General features: G+C 40.9%; 1 protein-coding gene across 1 annotated transcript in view; it reads left to right on the forward strand.

Annotated features, from left to right (window-relative positions):
- The window catches only part of LOC140941811 (uncharacterized), a 61,218-nt gene that overhangs the window by 38,665 nt on the left and 5,222 nt on the right, over window positions 1-17,331 (forward strand). The window contains 7 exon segments of the mRNA XM_073390823.1: window positions 1,991-2,626; window positions 10,188-10,412; window positions 12,297-12,480; window positions 13,155-14,374; window positions 15,411-15,460; window positions 15,462-15,580; window positions 16,488-16,718. Of these exon segments, the coding sequence (XP_073246924.1) occupies window positions 1,991-2,626; window positions 10,188-10,412; window positions 12,297-12,480; window positions 13,155-14,374; window positions 15,411-15,460; window positions 15,462-15,580; window positions 16,488-16,718 (2,665 nt within the window).

Raw genomic sequence — 17,331 nt, forward strand, 5'->3', positions numbered from 1 at the left:
TTACCCTGTCATGTCCTCGAGACCAGGTTTATTTGGCACCAAGATGAAAGGGTGTTACAGTGAAATGGGCATTCCGCGTTTTGGGAAACCCCATTACTAAAACCCTGGTGATATGCAGGGCATCCCCTTCTCATATTACCCGCCTTACCGATTTGGGTTAGAGTTAAGGGTAGGTCTAGAGGTGATGCTCATATCACTAGGAACGAAGGTGTTCAAAACGCGAGCATGCCCATATCCCTGTGACAATTAAGGGACACTGAGGAGAACAGGTTCAAGTTTTGAGTGTAGTGTTTTCATGATCGTTTGGGCTGACGTTGCTATTATTGGTCGATGGTATTCAAAACAAGCCGGCATTAACCAATCATATGTAACACTCGGATCCCAGAAGTCTTTGGGTCGAATATTGTACCTTTTAGAATCATTATCTGTAAACAATATCGTATCATGATGTAAATAGTTTAAATTCAGTTCATTTCTTTTTGTTTGTTTTTAACCTCGACTCATTAGCTATTTAAGCTAGGAGCCTAATAAGCTCCAGACCCTCGAGTATAAATAAAGTTTTCAGTTCAGTTTTCAGTCGAAAGTTTCTACCCATTTGGGGGACTTAGGACTGTGTGTAGCGAAGGTTCTTTATCCCTGGCATTATTCAAAGGGAACGGATAATTGAAACTTCGTACACTTTATTAGGCTCAAATCCGAAGGAAAAATGCACGTCATTTGAGAAAAAATAATCAATGCTGAATTGTTGGAATCAGGCGTTTTTTATTCTCTTTCAAAACAGGGATACTGTTTTTCATCTGGAGTTTTCTTAATGTTTTCACGCCTAATTCAGAGTTTTACATGAATCCATTTCCTCCAAGGTAGTTTGTAGAATTTGAAGCGGGAAGACTATTAGAAGGATCAATTGCAAGGCCAAAAAAAGGAACTCTTCGAATAACAGAAGAATCCTGATAGCAGCTATATTTCAATTTATTTATGGCGGTAGTGGCCAGTGGAAGAACACGAATAATTAAAAATTTGAGATGTTCAAGATGTTCCCTGTAGTCCGCCGTAAGAGCCTGCATGAACTAACAGACAAACGCATTGATCGATGAATCTCTTTTCGACACTTTCCTCGAGAAAAAGAGGCGACAGTACAGAAAGGCGATAATTAATTTTAAAACTTAACTGAAATGAAAAAGGGCTTCTGCAGTTGTCGGCAAGTCGTCTGGCGGCCAACAGATTTCTAGATGCTGCATAAGTTTTCACGCATGAATTCACCTGTCAAAATTTTGACTAAGCGGGGAGGCGGGAGATTAGGTTGTTCCTGGAGTATGACCAAAAGCGTGACCAAGCAAAAAGCAGAGCTTTTAGAATATTTTAGAAACCTTTTAGAATATTTTTAAAAGGTTTCTGGTAAGCCAACCACAAGAAACTTCAATCTAGATTTTTACTCGAGCACCTCCGTTTTGTTACCTCGAAAATGGTTAATTTTGCGCCAAAACGAAACGCACAGTAATATGTCTGGGACTCCCTTCCCTACCCAGATGAGGTTTTTTTACCTCTACCCCCAGTGTCTGTACGGGCAATCGAACGGTGAACGCTGACGTCATAAGCAAATTTTCTGGCACCAATAGGTTTCTATTTTCGATAAGCTGTGGGACTGCGCTGCGCACGCCTCGCGTGTGCGGACGCTCCGCTATTCCGCGGCACACACCTGTAACATATGAGAGTACCCCTGGGATTTGACCCCCGGCGAGGCTTTTGTCTTTGATACGTCAAGTTGAAGGTACCCAGTTTCCATGCCAAGGGAAACCTGAAAATAGACCTCCCTTTGTTATAAACCAGGAATAAAGGTACGATGGTCGACCTCCAAATGAAAAAAACAAAACAAAACAAAACAAAGAAAAGAAAAGACAAACAATGGTCAATAAAAACCAGTTAGCATCTATTTTAAGTCGGACGCTTTTACAACGAGAAACTTTATTGGGTGAACCTTTTTTTTTCTCAGATCCTAGTATCCAACGAAAATCTATACTCGGGTGGTGAGGGAGGAGGTCAAGTAACAGACAAAGTTGTAAGCTTGTCGTTTACCGGGTCAAAGGATGACGGAAGTGATGACGTTGATGGCGCTGAGTGCAAAGTGAAAGGTCTGGAGGAGGAAATCAGTGTTATGTTACCAAGAAATAATACCGCTAAAGATTCTCCGGTGCAAGAAGGAAGTCTTCGCTCTGATAAGTACAGTATACATGAATTTAATTTAACAGAAAATGCATCTGCTGTGACTGTTCAAGTAGCTTGGAACATCAGTGTTGCGGTGCAGATTTACATCAAAAAAGGAAGCAGACCGAAACCAGAAGAAGGTGTTTACGACTTCAACGCAACATTTCGTTTAGGAGGGCGCTACAGTGATCACTCAACGAACCTCTCTCGTTGTGAGCTTTTTTTGTCCAATGATGATTTAAACTGGACTGCCACTGGTCAGTATTTTGTGATGCTGGGATATACGAAAAATGACTCTCTACCTGTGGAAGAGCGGAAGAAGATTGGATCTGATGACACTGTACCCTACAATTTTTCCATGTATACGTCCAAGTGTATGTTCTATGACGAAAAAAAGAACGTGTGGTCAACAGACGGGCTTAAGGTAAGGTTGAGGGGGACTATCAAGTATTCCTATTTCTAAATTAAACGCCATCTGATTACAGACTTGAGAATAAAAAATAATCAGCGAAAAACGTTTTACACAACGTTTTGATGTGGTTATGACATCATTTTTAAGTGGAAAAATAAAGAAAAATTCTCTTAATATGAAGGGAGGCAAGGAAAAATAGCGTAACTCATATGTTTTCGCAAGGTTGGACAGTGTATCTAACCAAACAGTCTTTCGCGGTTACACAGTTAAGGCGTAAAATATAACAATGGCGTAACTCATACGCGTTAGACAGTGTTTGAAACAGCTTTTTTTGCGAATGAAGTCCCAATGTGTGTTCAAAGTAGGCTTTCGGTTGTAAGGTTGAATTTGGTAATTCTTACGTTAAGAATAAATTCGCGCAATATGCCTTTGGAGCTTCATGTTATTACTGTTAATTTTCTGAGTCCTTGGGGTCAATATTTTTACCTCCTGAGTCCCTAGGCCAGGCTCAAAAGCTGAACCTCACAAGAGCCGAACTCAGTTAATGTAAAGTGTAGCCTACGACTAAGCTCTCCAATAATGGCGAGCGAGGCGAGAGAACGTGCGAGTGAGAGCTAGCCCATCGCACTTACGCCTCCTTTTCGACTTGTGGCTCTTGCACGACTTCTCGCGACTCCCCCAAATAAGTAGTCTGCTACACAGCCGTTATTAGTGTCGTCACGCAACGCTCCTCACCACTTACTACCAAATAAGGAGCCTTATTACTCGCAGAATAGAGAAGTGCAGTGTTTAACCTATTTAAGGTCGGCTGATTATATTTTGGTCGGCCGAAACGTTGTTCACGGCTGAAGAAAGCGTGACAAACCACTCATCCGGGTCAAATACGCCCTTCAAATGAACCGAACTTAATTTTAATTAATTTTGCTAGTAAAGAAGCTGAGAAAAACGACCGGTCGCGTGCTTTTAAAAAAAATGACAATAACGACAATTGACAATAACGACAATAATGACAATTGAGCTAACGGCGAACTTAATAGTTATGGTCAAACCAAAATTTAGGTATTGTGCATGCGATGTACAGCGCTTGAACCAGGCCCTAGTCTTTATTTTGTTACACATGAGCTAGCACTAACTCTGCTCCAAGTAGTTAACAAATCAGCTCACATCTACAACATAAATGTTGGTGAAAGAATGAGAGATGGTAAATTTTAAGCTTGGTGAGACAAATGTGTAAATGAATAATCAGCATGTCACGAGCTTGGGACAGAGAAAAAATCTGAGTCCCCGACAGGATTCGAACCTATGACCACCTCTTTAATATTCTTTGTCCCACGCTCGTGACATGCTACAGTCTCAGACAAAAATAGTTGGGACACTTTAACCAAACGCTGTTTTTTCCCTTCTCGTGCTCCCCTCGTCCCTCTCAAAGTTGTTGATCGCGGTTTGGTCACCAAATCTTGTACACCAACATTGAGGGGACAAGGAGACCCCAAAGTGTCCCAACCATTTTGACTGAGACTGTGTTTTTGAGGAATTTTAGTTATGTGACTCCTCGTTGGCTCTAGTGGCGGGAAATCGCTTGGCAGGTATATGCACGTTTCGGAGGCATTTTTTCGGGAAAAACATTAAAGATTTCAAGGATAGAAAGAGAGAAGGCAATTAATAGAGGAGCAGAAGTCTTTGTTTCTTTAATTACAACATTCCACGGTATTAAAAAAGCTTTCTACGTATTAGGGTTAAAGAGTGAACAACGGATGAGTCAAAACTGCGCGCATTATTTCGCAGGCTGTGTATCTTGCCGCGAATATCTTGTACCGGTGGAGACACGATTGGACGGGTCACCATAACGGGTCACCATACTATCCAGGGCGTTTTCTGAGAGCTCTCTGGTATATATAATGTATTAAGAAAGAAAAGGATAAGGTACTTTCATACTTAATTGAAATAGCCAAGGTTTATATCGCCTTGATACATGTAAGACAAGTTATTAAAACTTTGATCATGGTGACACGATTGTTCGCTGAAAGAAACTTATAAATATCTTAATTGAATTAATGTACGGTGACCCGTGTACACGTCGAGTAGAACGCTTTTTTGGAGGTTTCAAGGATAGGTAGTGTCCTCGTTTTATATGATTCATGTTTTGTACCTCAAGTCCCACATTTATGGCACAGTAGTTTGTTTTAGAGTTATTCAGGAAGGCGTATATTTGGGGTAAAGAATGAGAACCGATGTCACCATTTGGCGCAAGGCCAAATTAACATATGTTGTAAACAACTTATAAAAAGTTGTCGATTTCACAGCAGTAGCCTGGAATATCATTAAGAAACTTTTTGGCGTCGGAGCAAACAGTTACACTATTGTGGGACACCCTTTTTACGCGCTTGTAGTCAATAGTATCTTTAGAAATTTAGAAAGCGGGATACTGTTCTCGCTGGTAGGTCTTGGGAATAATCCTGGCTTGTTGCATTTTCCTCCAAACTGAGGAAAAGTTTCCCCCTTTCTCTGGAAATCGCTTAATCGCTCTTTCAGCTGTCATTCGCCTCTTGCCCTTAAGTTAGAAATGCGTCCCTTTGAGCCTTGTTCCTACACTCTTTCTTGGCAAAGAGGCCTTCTCTATTATTCTCCACACATTTTTTTTAGAAATGTGGCACATTCGAGCGCCTCTCTGTATATGAAAACCCTGAATCTTACGTAGATAGTATGCACGTGCTATATTGTCACGCTATCAATCGGCCACTAGAAAGCTATTTGTGTACGGTTTAGTGCACACTCAGTTCCTTTTATTTTACAATACTCTACTCTGCCCAAGAAATTTCTGCGAACTGGTCATTCTTTGTGTTATGTTGTTATGCCCAAATAACTTAGTTCACTGCTATAGAAACGTTCCCGAAACACAATGGATACCCAACAAACCAAAAGCCCGTCGCTTGTGACCGACCTACAGATTAACCTCTGTATCTGTCAACACGCCTTCAAATTCCTCCCTGACACAGTCTCAGACAAAAATAGTTGGGACACTTTAACCAAACGCTGTTTTTTCCCTTCTCGTGCTCCCCTCGTCCCTCTCAAAGTTGTTGATCGCGGTTTGGTCACCAAATCTTGTACACCAACATTGAGGGGACAAGGAGACCCCAAAGTGTCCCAACCATTTTGACTGAGACTGTGTTTTTGAGGAATTTTAGTTATGTGACTCCTCGTTGGCTCTAGTGGCGGGAAATCGCTTGGCAGGTATATGCACGTTTCGGAGGCATTTTTTCGGGAAAAACATTAAAGATTTCAAGGATAGAAAGAGAGAAGGCAATTAATAGAGGAGCAGAAGTCTTTGTTTCTTTAATTACAACATTCCACGGTATTAAAAAAGCTTTCTACGTATTAGGGTTAAAGAGTGAACAACGGATGAGTCAAAACTGCGCGCATTATTTCGCAGGCTGTGTATCTTGCCGCGAATATCTTGTACCGGTGGAGACACGATTGGACGGGTCACCATAACGGGTCACCATACTATCCAGGGCGTTTTCTGAGAGCTCTCTGGTATATATAATGGATTAAGAAAGAAAAGGATAAGGTACTTTCATACTTAATTGAAATAGCCAAGGTTTATATCGCCTTGATATATGTAAGACAAGTTATTAAAACTTTGATCATGGTGACACGATTGTTCGCTGAAAGAAACTTATAAATATCTTAATTGAATTAATGTACGGTGACCCGTGTACACGTCGAGTAGAACGCTTTTTTGGAGGTTTCAAGGATAGGTAGTGTCCTCGTTTTATATGATTCATGTTTTGTACCTCAAGTCCCACATTTATGGCACAGTAGTTTGTTTTAGAGTTATTCAGGAAGGCGTATATTTGGGGTAAAGAATGAGAACCGATGTCACCATTTGGCGCAAGGCCAAATTAACATATGTTGTAAACAACTTATAAAAAGTTGTCGATTTCACAGCAGTAGCCTGGAATATCATTAAGAAACTTTTTGGCGTCGGAGCAAACAGTTACACTATTGTGGGACACCCTTTTTACGCGCTTGTAGTCAATAGTATCTTTAGAAATTTAGAAAGCGGGATACTGTTCTCGCTGGTGGGTCTTGGGAATAATCCTGGCTTGTTGCATTTTCCTCCAAACTGAGGAAAAGTTTCCCCCTTTCTCTGGAAATCGCTTAATCGCTCTTTCAGCTGTCATTCGCCTCTTGCCCTTAAGTTAGAAATGCGTCCCTTTGAGCCTTGTTCCTACACTCTTTCTTGGCAAAGAGGCCTTCTCTATTATTCTCCACACATTTTTTTTAGAAATGTGGCACATTCGAGCGCCTCTCTGTATATGAAAACCCTGAATCTTACGTAGATAGTATGCACGTGCTATATTGTCACGCTATCAATCGGCCACTAGAAAGCTATTTGTGTACGGTTTAGTGCACACTCAGTTCCTTTTATTTTACAATACTCTACTCTGCCCAAGAAATTTCTGCGAACTGGTCATTCTTTGTGTTATGTTGTTATGCCCAAATTACTTAGTTCACTGCTATAGAAACGTTCCCGAAACACAATGGATACCCAACAAACCAAAACCCGTCGCTTGTGACCGACCTACAGATTAACCTCTGTATCTGTCAACACGCCTTCAAATTCCTCCCTGACACAGTCTCAGACAAAAATAGTTGGGACACTTTAACCAAACGCTGTTTTTTCCCTTCTCGTGCTCCCCTCGTCCCTCTCAAAGTTGTTGATCGCGGTTTGGTCACCAAATCTTGTACACCAACATTGAGGGGACAAGGAGACCCCAAAGTGTCCCAACCATTTTGACTGAGACTGTGTTTTTGAGGAATTTTAGTTATGTGACTCCTCGTTGGCTCTAGTGGCGGGAAATCGCTTGGCAGGTATATGCACGTTTCGGAGGCATTTTTTCGGGAAAAACATTAAAGATTTCAAGGATAGAAAGAGAGAAGGCAATTAATAGAGGAGCAGAAGTCTTTGTTTCTTTAATTACAACATTCCACGGTATTAAAAAAGCTTTCTACGTATTAGGGTTAAAGAGTGAACAACGGATGAGTCAAAACTGCGCGCATTATTTCGCAGGCTGTGTATCTTGCCGCGAATATCTTGTACCGGTGGAGACACGATTGGACGGGTCACCATAACGGGTCACCATACTATCCAGGGCGTTTTCTGAGAGCTCTCTGGTATATATAATGGATTAAGAAAGAAAAGGATAAGGTACTTTCATACTTAATTGAAATAGCCAAGGTTTATATCGCCTTGATACATGTAAGACAAGTTATTAAAACTTTGATCATGGTGACACGATTGTTCGCTGAAAGAAACTTATAAATATCTTAATTGAATTAATGTACGGTGACCCGTGTACACGTCGAGTAGAACGCTTTTTTGGAGGTTTCAAGGATAGGTAGTGTCCTCGTTTTATATGATTCATGTTTTGTACCTCAAGTCCCACATTTATGGCACAGTAGTTTGTTTTAGAGTTATTCAGGAAGGCGTATATTTGGGGTAAAGAATGAGAACCGATGTCACCATTTGGCGCAAGGCCAAATTAACATATGTTGTAAACAACTTATAAAAAGTTGTCGATTTCACAGCAGTAGCCTGGAATATCATTAAGAAACTTTTTGGCGTCGGAGCAAACAGTTACACTATTGTGGGACACCCTTTTTACGCGCTTGTAGTCAATAGTATCTTTAGAAATTTAGAAAGCGGGATACTGTTCTCGCTGGTAGGTCTTGGGAATAATCCTGGCTTGTTGCATTTTCCTCCAAACTGAGGAAAAGTTTCCCCCTTTCTCTGGAAATCGCTTAATCGCTCTTTCAGCTGTCATTCGCCTCTTGCCCTTAAGCTAGAAATGCGTCCCTTTGAGCCTTGTTCCTACACTCTTTCTTGGCAAAGAGGCCTTCTCTATTATTCTCCACACATTTTTTTTAGAAATGTGGCACATTCGAGCGCCTCTCTGTATATGAAAACCCTGAATCTTACGTAGATAGTATGCACGTGCTATATTGTCACGCTATCAATCGGCCACTAGAAAGCTATTTGTGTACGGTTTAGTGCACACTCAGTTCCTTTTATTTTACAATACTCTACTCTGCCCAAGAAATTTCTGCGAACTGGTCATTCTTTGTGTTATGTTGTTATGCCCAAATAACTTAGTTCACTGCTATAGAAACGTTCCCGAAACACAATGGATACCCAACAAACCAAAAGCCCGTCGCTTGTGACCGACCTACAGATTAACCTCTGTATCTGTCAACACGCCTTCAAATTCCTCCCTGACACAGTCTCAGACAAAAATAGTTGGGACACTTTAACCAAACGCTGTTTTTTCCCTTCTCGTGCTCCCCTCGTCCCTCTCAAAGTTGTTGATCGCGGTTTGGTCACCAAATCTTGTACACCAACATTGAGGGGACAAGGAGACCCCAAAGTGTCCCAACCATTTTGACTGAGACTGTGTTTTTCATTTTCACAACACAAACGTTGCTTTTTCATAGTTTGGTTACCTACACTCTTTTTTTATAAGAATATCGAGGCTGAAATTTGCGAAATTTTAAGAATATTTTAAGAATAAAGCCGAGGCTGAGATTTTGAAAAGGATAGATATAATTTTGTGTGTTGAAACATCTGTAAATACAATATAATTTTATGTTTTTAACTTAACCGTATAAAATTATTCCTTTCTCTGAACGGCGAAACTAGCCAACAAAACGAAAAAACCTGCACTAGCTATAGCAAAATATTCAACGCTAATGACAGTTCGATGAATGTAATACATATGTACAGTATTCACCACAAAAGACATAAACTAAACCGCCAAAAAGTATTATGACAAATTCTTTCCTTTTTAAATAACAAAACCTAGCGAAAGCAAAAACGTCACTAGGCTTTATTTAAGAATAACACAAGAATATTTTCAGCCTAAAATCGGCAGAAAAATAAGAATATTCAGCCTGGGCCGGAAAAACAACATTCTTATAAAAAAAAGAGTGTAATCATTAGTAGTACCATTTTGCTATAATTTGTGCGAACGTGTGCCTGGAATGCTGGGCAATGACACATTGCAACTGTCACAGACGTCAACTCGAAAGCCTTCTAACACCGATTTTCAGTTTTCAGTTTATTGAAATTTTCCTGAGATTTTGATGGAATGTCTTATCTATGTCCGAAATGTAAAAATTGGCAAGGGGGTCACCGAATTTGGTGCGGAGACAAAATGTCCGAAAAATCCTCCTAATTTTACCGCTGATGTGGCTCTGATGTCTGTGAATCTAAACCCAATGCAATGAATCATTGAAATGCGATTTTGTCAGCTTAATCTGCTAGTGAGCAAGAAAAACAGATTTTGTATAGTAGCATTTTAGGTTCGCCACAAATTCAACGTTTGAACCGGCAGCTGAACCGGGCGCACACGCTAGGTGGATGACTTGAAATTTGTATTGCACACAAAACAACTGAAGTAAATATTTTTAAGATAGCATTACTGCTCGTTGAACAAAGAACACACCTAAGATTTAAAGATATTAGAATCATTAGTGATGTCGATTTATTAATTTTTGTTTAAAATTCCTCAAGGTGGGTCCTAAAACTAATTTGAAGTCTACCGAGTGCTTAACAACACATCTTACAACATTCGGAAGCAGCTTCTTCGTTCCACCAAACAAGATCAACTTTGACAAGCTAAGTGTGCAGCAGCTACTGGATAGCCCACACGCCTTGATTTTTGTCTGTGTGATCCTGGGCCTCTACCTGATATGTCTTATTCCTGCAAGAAGAGCAGATAAAAGGGATGCGCTCCAGGTAAGCTGTCATAGGTAGAGCAATAGATCAATTTTCAGGTAACGGCTATCTTAAAAATTGCCTTAGAATTGCTTGAATATAGATCGCATTTCCACAGTAAGTAACCTCGATCTGCCGCTAATAACTATTCCTTCAGCAGAAAAGCTTTTAAGAAAAAACTTTTTAAACTGCCTTTAACGGGACTGTGCAATAATTATCAGGCGGGGGTGGGGGGGGGGGGGGGGGGGGAGCTGAAAAACTAGAGTTATCTAGCAAAAACCTAGACAGTACCCCCCTCCAAAACCAAAAAACATAATTCTAGCCCCCCTCTGTTATGTTAAAAATAACGTCGCACCCCCCCCCCCCTCCAACCACACTGGTAAACTCAAAACTGGACTGAGCTGCCATCACAGCTTCAATAATGACAAACGTTATTATGTAACATCTAGTATCGAGAATGATGTTGATCGCTTGATTGAAGATTTAGACAAATTTGCTAAGTACCAGGGTGCTTACCACATTGGCTCAAAGTCTAAAACTCCTGAAGCCAGAAAGAGAAAGGAGCAGAGAAAAAAAATCAAAGAACAGGAGATTGAACGCTTCAAATAACAGACGAAAAAGAGCTTGCATTATATTTAGATCCTTGGGAGGAGAGCCTGTTGAACTTTGTTATGAGCCAGATATATATATGGAATTCAGCAAATCGATTCAGTCGATGAAGAAACATTACTTTTATTCACATCAAAAACCGACAAAGCTTGTCTACGAGATCTGTTTTATTCTCATTGTTTTATGAAAGAAGCTGAAAAACAAGTTCATGATTTTTGCTTTACATAGGATCAACTCAATTAAGTAGAAGACGGGTTAAATTGATCAGTTGTGAATTTGCTTTTCATTTTGATGGAATATTTTCAATAATCGTTTAACAGCTGTCCGTATTGATATTTGTTACAGTCTATCATGATGCCAGTATTGAGAATCTTTTATTGCGTTTAATTTTATTACATTTCCAATAAAACTTAAGGCCTCCCCTCCGTCAAATGAGTGATTTTACTTTGAGCCCCCCTATCTTGGCAGTGGTTTTATGTACTGCCCCCCATCTAGTTTTTCAGCCCCCCCTCCTGATAATTATTGCACAGTCCCTAAACCGACAGTGAACTTAAAACATTTAGACACTAAATATTTTTTTTACATAACTTTTATTTTCAATTTTATACATTTTCCCTTTCTATCGCGAGTTTTATTATCATGGATTTTAATTTACCCACTTTTGTATATCGCTGCTGAAAACCTCTCTTTAGGAAGCGCAATAAATGTAGGTATGTCACGTGGTCTTTAAAGCGCTAAACAAACCATGTAACATTACGTTTATCCCATGCGCGTGTAAAAATAGCGGTTATCTTGAACAATGTCTATCCTTTGCGTTTCTTTTCCTGACAATAAACTACAACTGTCGGTATTTTGGCAACAATAATCTACTGTAGCCGGCTTTCATGGCGTGTTATTTAGGTCCCGTTTATATGAAGAAAACATACCGTAAAATTCCGAAAATAAGCCCCGGGACTTATATTTTTCAAAGGCCCTTTTTGAGGGGCTTAGTTTTGGAGGGGCTTATATTCGGAGGGGCTTATCTACGGAGGGAAATTTGCGTTTCAAAGTAGACTGGGCTAGCCTTATAGTTGGAAGTAAATTTACCGTTTTTGCTTTGTTTTACTTTGTATTTGAGCGCAGTTTTGCAAGTACAAGCCCCCGGGGGCTTATATTTGGAGGGGCTTATTTTCGGAATTTTACAGTATCTTGGGTAGAAGGTCATTCACCTGACCGAGCTCTGGTTGTGCTTTTATAAATATATATATTTTTTTTAAATACGATTTCTCACCTTTTATGTCTTTTGAATACTTGAAGACTGGAGTCACCCCCCTACCAGACAATGATTCTCGAGATACGTACTGTTATGAGATACACGTCCACACAGGATTTATTCGCAGTGCAGGAACAAGCGCAGAAGTGTCAATTGTGTTAACCGGAGGTCTTGAAGAAACCGAGCCGCGAGTCTTGAAAGACCCTAACAGGAAAAATTTTAAAACAGGTTTGTATTTTTTCGTAAAATCTAAACTTAAGTTAAACGATGTTTGAAGTACTTGCATGGAGCTCAGAAAACCCTATAAACAAGCATCAACAGGTCGAATCTTAAATGTTGCTCCTCTTAGGGTCTCCCATAGCCCAGTCAGGGGCGTAGCTGGGGGGGGGGGGGGGGGGGGGGTCCTGGGGTGCCCGTGACCCCGTAGGCCTTCTTCTGAGCAAACAACCTACAATATTCAGGTAGCGAAAACGCCATGACAATATCTTGGCCGTAAAAGCCATTGTTGAAAAGCACACTTTTTTAAAATTTGGTTTTTTGTAAAGTATATTTTCGTCAACGGCTCGTGTCGTTAGTTAATGTGGGCCTTCATGCCGCGATAATACGACTGAGCCCGCTGATACACGAGGGAGAGCAGCGGTGAGTAGCCTCTGTGACCCCGCCTTTGAAAAATCCTGGCTACGCCCCTGCCAGTAGGTTAAGCGCACCCCAAAGTACCTAATCTAGTCAGTCCCTGATCTCAGTTGCGAATATTCAATTTCCCAACTTGAGAGCATACCTTCCGAGGTTTCACCGTTTTATTCGTAAGTAGAGACGAGGAATCATTTCTTAACTTCATAAAATGTTGTTAACGTCGAGAGAGTTGACTGTAAGTCAATTGATAACTTTCTTACGCTTTTCAGGCTCTGTGGATCCCTTTCTACTCACTGTGCCCCAGTCACTCGGCAGCTTAAAGCACATCCGGATATGGCACAATAACGGTGGGAATTACCCCTCGTGGAATCTCCTCAGGGTAATGATTCAGGATCTGCAGACCGATCAACGATGGTGGTTCGTCTGTGATGATTGGTTGGCTGTCGATGAAGGCGATGGCAAAATCGAGAGGATTCTGTATCCTGCTTCCAAGAAAGACCTGACCAAGTTTAACGTACTGTTCACATCTGAAGTGAGGAAAAACCTAACTGACGGCCATATTTGGTTTTCAGTTGTTGCTCGGCCGCCGCGAAGTAACTTTACTCGCGTGCAACGTTTGACCTGCTGTTTGTCGATTCTCATGACGACGCTGATTGCTAACGCTATGTTTTACAAAGTGGGAGAAAACGAAACGCCTAAAAATGCCATCAGAATAATGGGATTTAGTTTTTCCATCCGGCAGGTTTCCATTGGAATCATGAGCAGCATGATCGTCTTTCCAGCAAATCTAATCATTGTGACCATATTCCGAAAAGCCAAACCTAAGGCAAGCCAATATGAAGTGAAGTTAGGACACAGTGAAGGCGAAGATGTTGATATCGAGGCCGGGGAGGAAAAGAAAAAGAGTCCAAAGAAGTTTGCTTTACCACACTGGTTCGTGTACGTAGCATACGTCATCGCATTTTTCGCCACTTGTACATCAGCGTCATTTGTGATCTTGTATGGAATGGAGTTTGGACCAGAAAAATCTGCACAGTGGCTTTCATCAATAACGATATCTTTCATACAAGACGTGCTCTTTACACAGCCTATTAAAGTGTTCATCATGGCAACCCTGTTCGCCCTTCTTATAAAGGACCCGAAAAAGGTCGAGCAAGAGTCGTTTGCGAACGCAAACACCCTCGCGAACGATGAGGAGTGGCTGCAGAAAAACACTGAGGATCTCGATCCCGAAACGCAACAAACCCTCAAGCAACTGAGAAATGATAAACCTCCAGACGAGGCTAAGCTAGAGATAGCGCGCAAGTTAAGAATGAAAGAAAGACAAATGGAATCCATCATTCGGGAAATTGCATGGTATGTTATCTTTCTACTGGTCCTCCTGACAATCGCTTATGGCAACCGAGATCTGACAACTTCCAAGGTGACTAAATACATGAAGGATACATTTGAAGATAGTGTTCATGGGGAAAACGTTACATACGGAAAGGTAAGTGCTTCTAAGGCTCAGTTCACATTACACCGAATAGCTTTTGGACCAGCACGAGAACCTTAACGGAAAGGCCCTCTGTTCACACATAAGAACTGTGATTTCCAACCACATTTCTGTAACGTAGCGACGCTACGCCGTGCCGCACCGCGCCGCGCCGCGCCGCGCCGATCTTGAAAGTGGAGAGTCACGTATAGGATAGGTCCTGTGCCGCTCTTTGGTGCAGTGGTGAACAGACATTCCTTAGAGCTGGAGCGAATAAGTTAGCGAGGATTGGAAGCCACTGACAGGGAAGAAAATATTCGGGGGTAGCGAGTAGGATTGATCCGGGGGTGCACCAAACCCTTTTGGCCAACCGCTCGGCCGTGATTTTGATGTGTGTAAACGGTTTGTCCCGAGCCTTTGTTTTTCGTACCATATTGGATAGCTTTTATTGTCGATACGAAACGCTACGTGGTAAAGTGTGTTCACAGCCTAAGCCTTTGCACCTCGGGAGCTCGTGAGTTTGATACCAGAAGCTGGACTTGTCCTAAGGGTCTTTAAAAAAACTGGGAAGAAGGTAGATGTTGCCTTTTCACTGCTGCACATGGCTTGTCCTTCGCGTTGCAATAATCTCGTAGCAAAAGAGTAGTAATCATGTCACCATCAGCAGTTATATAAACTTTGTCGTCTGTAGCACTTCATGCTAAATACGTTCTCACTTAGTAAAGTCAGCTAGTATACGTAAAATTAACAATATTGTTACTAATGACATTTTGTGGCTGCCGGAGCTGGCAGGCCTTATTGACGGAGCAAAGCTGAGAACAATCCAAAAGTATTTATAATAAAAATTCAAGGACGTAAAAATTTGGCAACAAATAAAATACGCGTAAACTGATTTCAAAGATCACTCGGACAAAATTTCCTTTAAAGGTTTGCACTAGTTTCGAAGTTCATCATCCTGAACGATGAAAAACGATCACATCACGATCACGATCATGCTTGAATGGCAATTTGTATGTATAAATGTATATATGTTTAATTCAATTTGTTTCAGGTGCACGAGATTAGCCATTACTGGACTTGGATTAGAACTATATTCATACCTTCTGATGCCTCGTTATTACTACAATAACGAAAAAGATTATGACAGAAGATTCCTTGCAGATACTCCAACGGCCTTCCTTTTAGGTGTGGTTCGACTCAGGCAGCTCAGAATCAAGAAAGGTATGGACATGTGATTTGATTTACTTTTTATACCAAAAAAAAGATAACCATGGGGGTTAAGAGCAGATTCTCCAGTTTACCCACGGCAGTATTTATAGTTCAGATATTGCACTATATTTGCCAGTGGGGCCAAGCAAATACCTCAGACAAATAAATTAAAGCAAACTCGAGAGGGTTAAAATCGCCGTGAACTGGCCGGAGGCAAACTGGTTAGCTATTTACAAGCGTAGCCGGAGATTTGGACTCGAGATTAGCATGGAGAGTACTGAACAAATACAGCGAGTGGTTAGGGCGAGGCTTGAACTAAGCGCCTCCCAATTTCAAGTCCAGTGCTCTAAACGTCCGACCACGCCACCTACATATTAAGAACATCCTACCTCCAAGGTCTCTCTTCTATGGCGAGAAAGATTTAAGGCCTTGCCTCCAATTGTATGTCTTATCTTGTGTACAGTACATTTTGCCAACGAGTTTCATTTGGCGGATGGTATCTAATATGAAAGCCCCTGCTGTTAAAGGGGATGAGTAAAAAAAATGCAGTCTTATTTATCTTGTTAAGAAATTACTTATAAACAAGAAAACCTCAGCCTCTTGAGAAACAAGACAGTATACCAACCTCGTTCCCAGGGATCTCTCCTACCCGTCCCTACGGAGCGTGAGAGATGGGATAGAGAACCTGGGAACCAGATTGGACAGTATGCATCTTAATATCTACAGTTAGATTTTAAAAATATAGATTTTGAAACGGTTTGTTAACTGGACAGGTCTCAAAAATCCCAATCGCAATCCACTTTAATCTTCTAAAAGTTTTCCCATCCGTGTTTTTCAACTCAGTCTTAAATTAAACACTCGTTTTTAATCTCAATCTTCTTGCAATGTTTTCATCTCGGGATATTGATTTCTGTTGCAGATACCTGCGTTTTCAAACGTTACTTTTTGTACTTCATCCACGAGTGCAATGACTTCTATAGCATTGATGAAGAGGACAGAGGCTCATATCTACCTGGCTGGAAAGTCAAACCTATGACATCAAATCAAAGCCTGCTTGCAAACAGTAAACCAGACCCTTGGATGTACCAGACGGGCTCACAACTGAACACATATCCGTACTGGGGTTACAAGGCGACATACAGCGCCGGGGGTAAGATAAGGTTCTTATGGTGTGATAATTAGGGAGCTTTAGCATAGAAGATGGCGACGGCCACAAAACGTCACTTTTAAAATATATTCGTTTATTATTCATTCAAAATATATCCGTTTCTGATTGCTTAAGATCTCACGGCGAATTCTTCAAATTTGAAAGACGTTTGCGATATCCGGAAGAAGAAGTCGATAGTTCAGTGACGCCAGTAGTATAGTGGGGATCGCACTAAAGTTTAGAAATAGAAAGGGAAACTCATCGTCTTGTGTTTACGTCCTCCCTAACACGTTGTGATCGTGCAGTGACAGCAAAGAATGTACTTATTATGAAAAGTGTACTGCACGTGCAAAATTGTTGTTTTTCTTATTAAAATGATTGCTTTTATGTTCCCGTTGCCGTCACCGTCTTGTATTATTGCTAAATCTCCCTCATCATGGATCTAATACAGCGTTGCAGGTGTCTGTAACGTCATTAAAGATGCATGGGTGACATTTTACAAATTTTCTGTTTTGGCACTTAAACGTTTTACGATCAAAAAATTAAAATTGCTTTTTTTTTGTTCAAAAGTCTCCCTTTATTGCTTAAAAACTGCTTGACTTGATAACTTGGTGAG

Source organism: Porites lutea, chromosome 6 (assembly GCF_958299795.1).
Source record: "Porites lutea chromosome 6, jaPorLute2.1, whole genome shotgun sequence".
NCBI classification, from domain to species: domain Eukaryota; kingdom Metazoa; phylum Cnidaria; class Anthozoa; order Scleractinia; family Poritidae; genus Porites; species Porites lutea.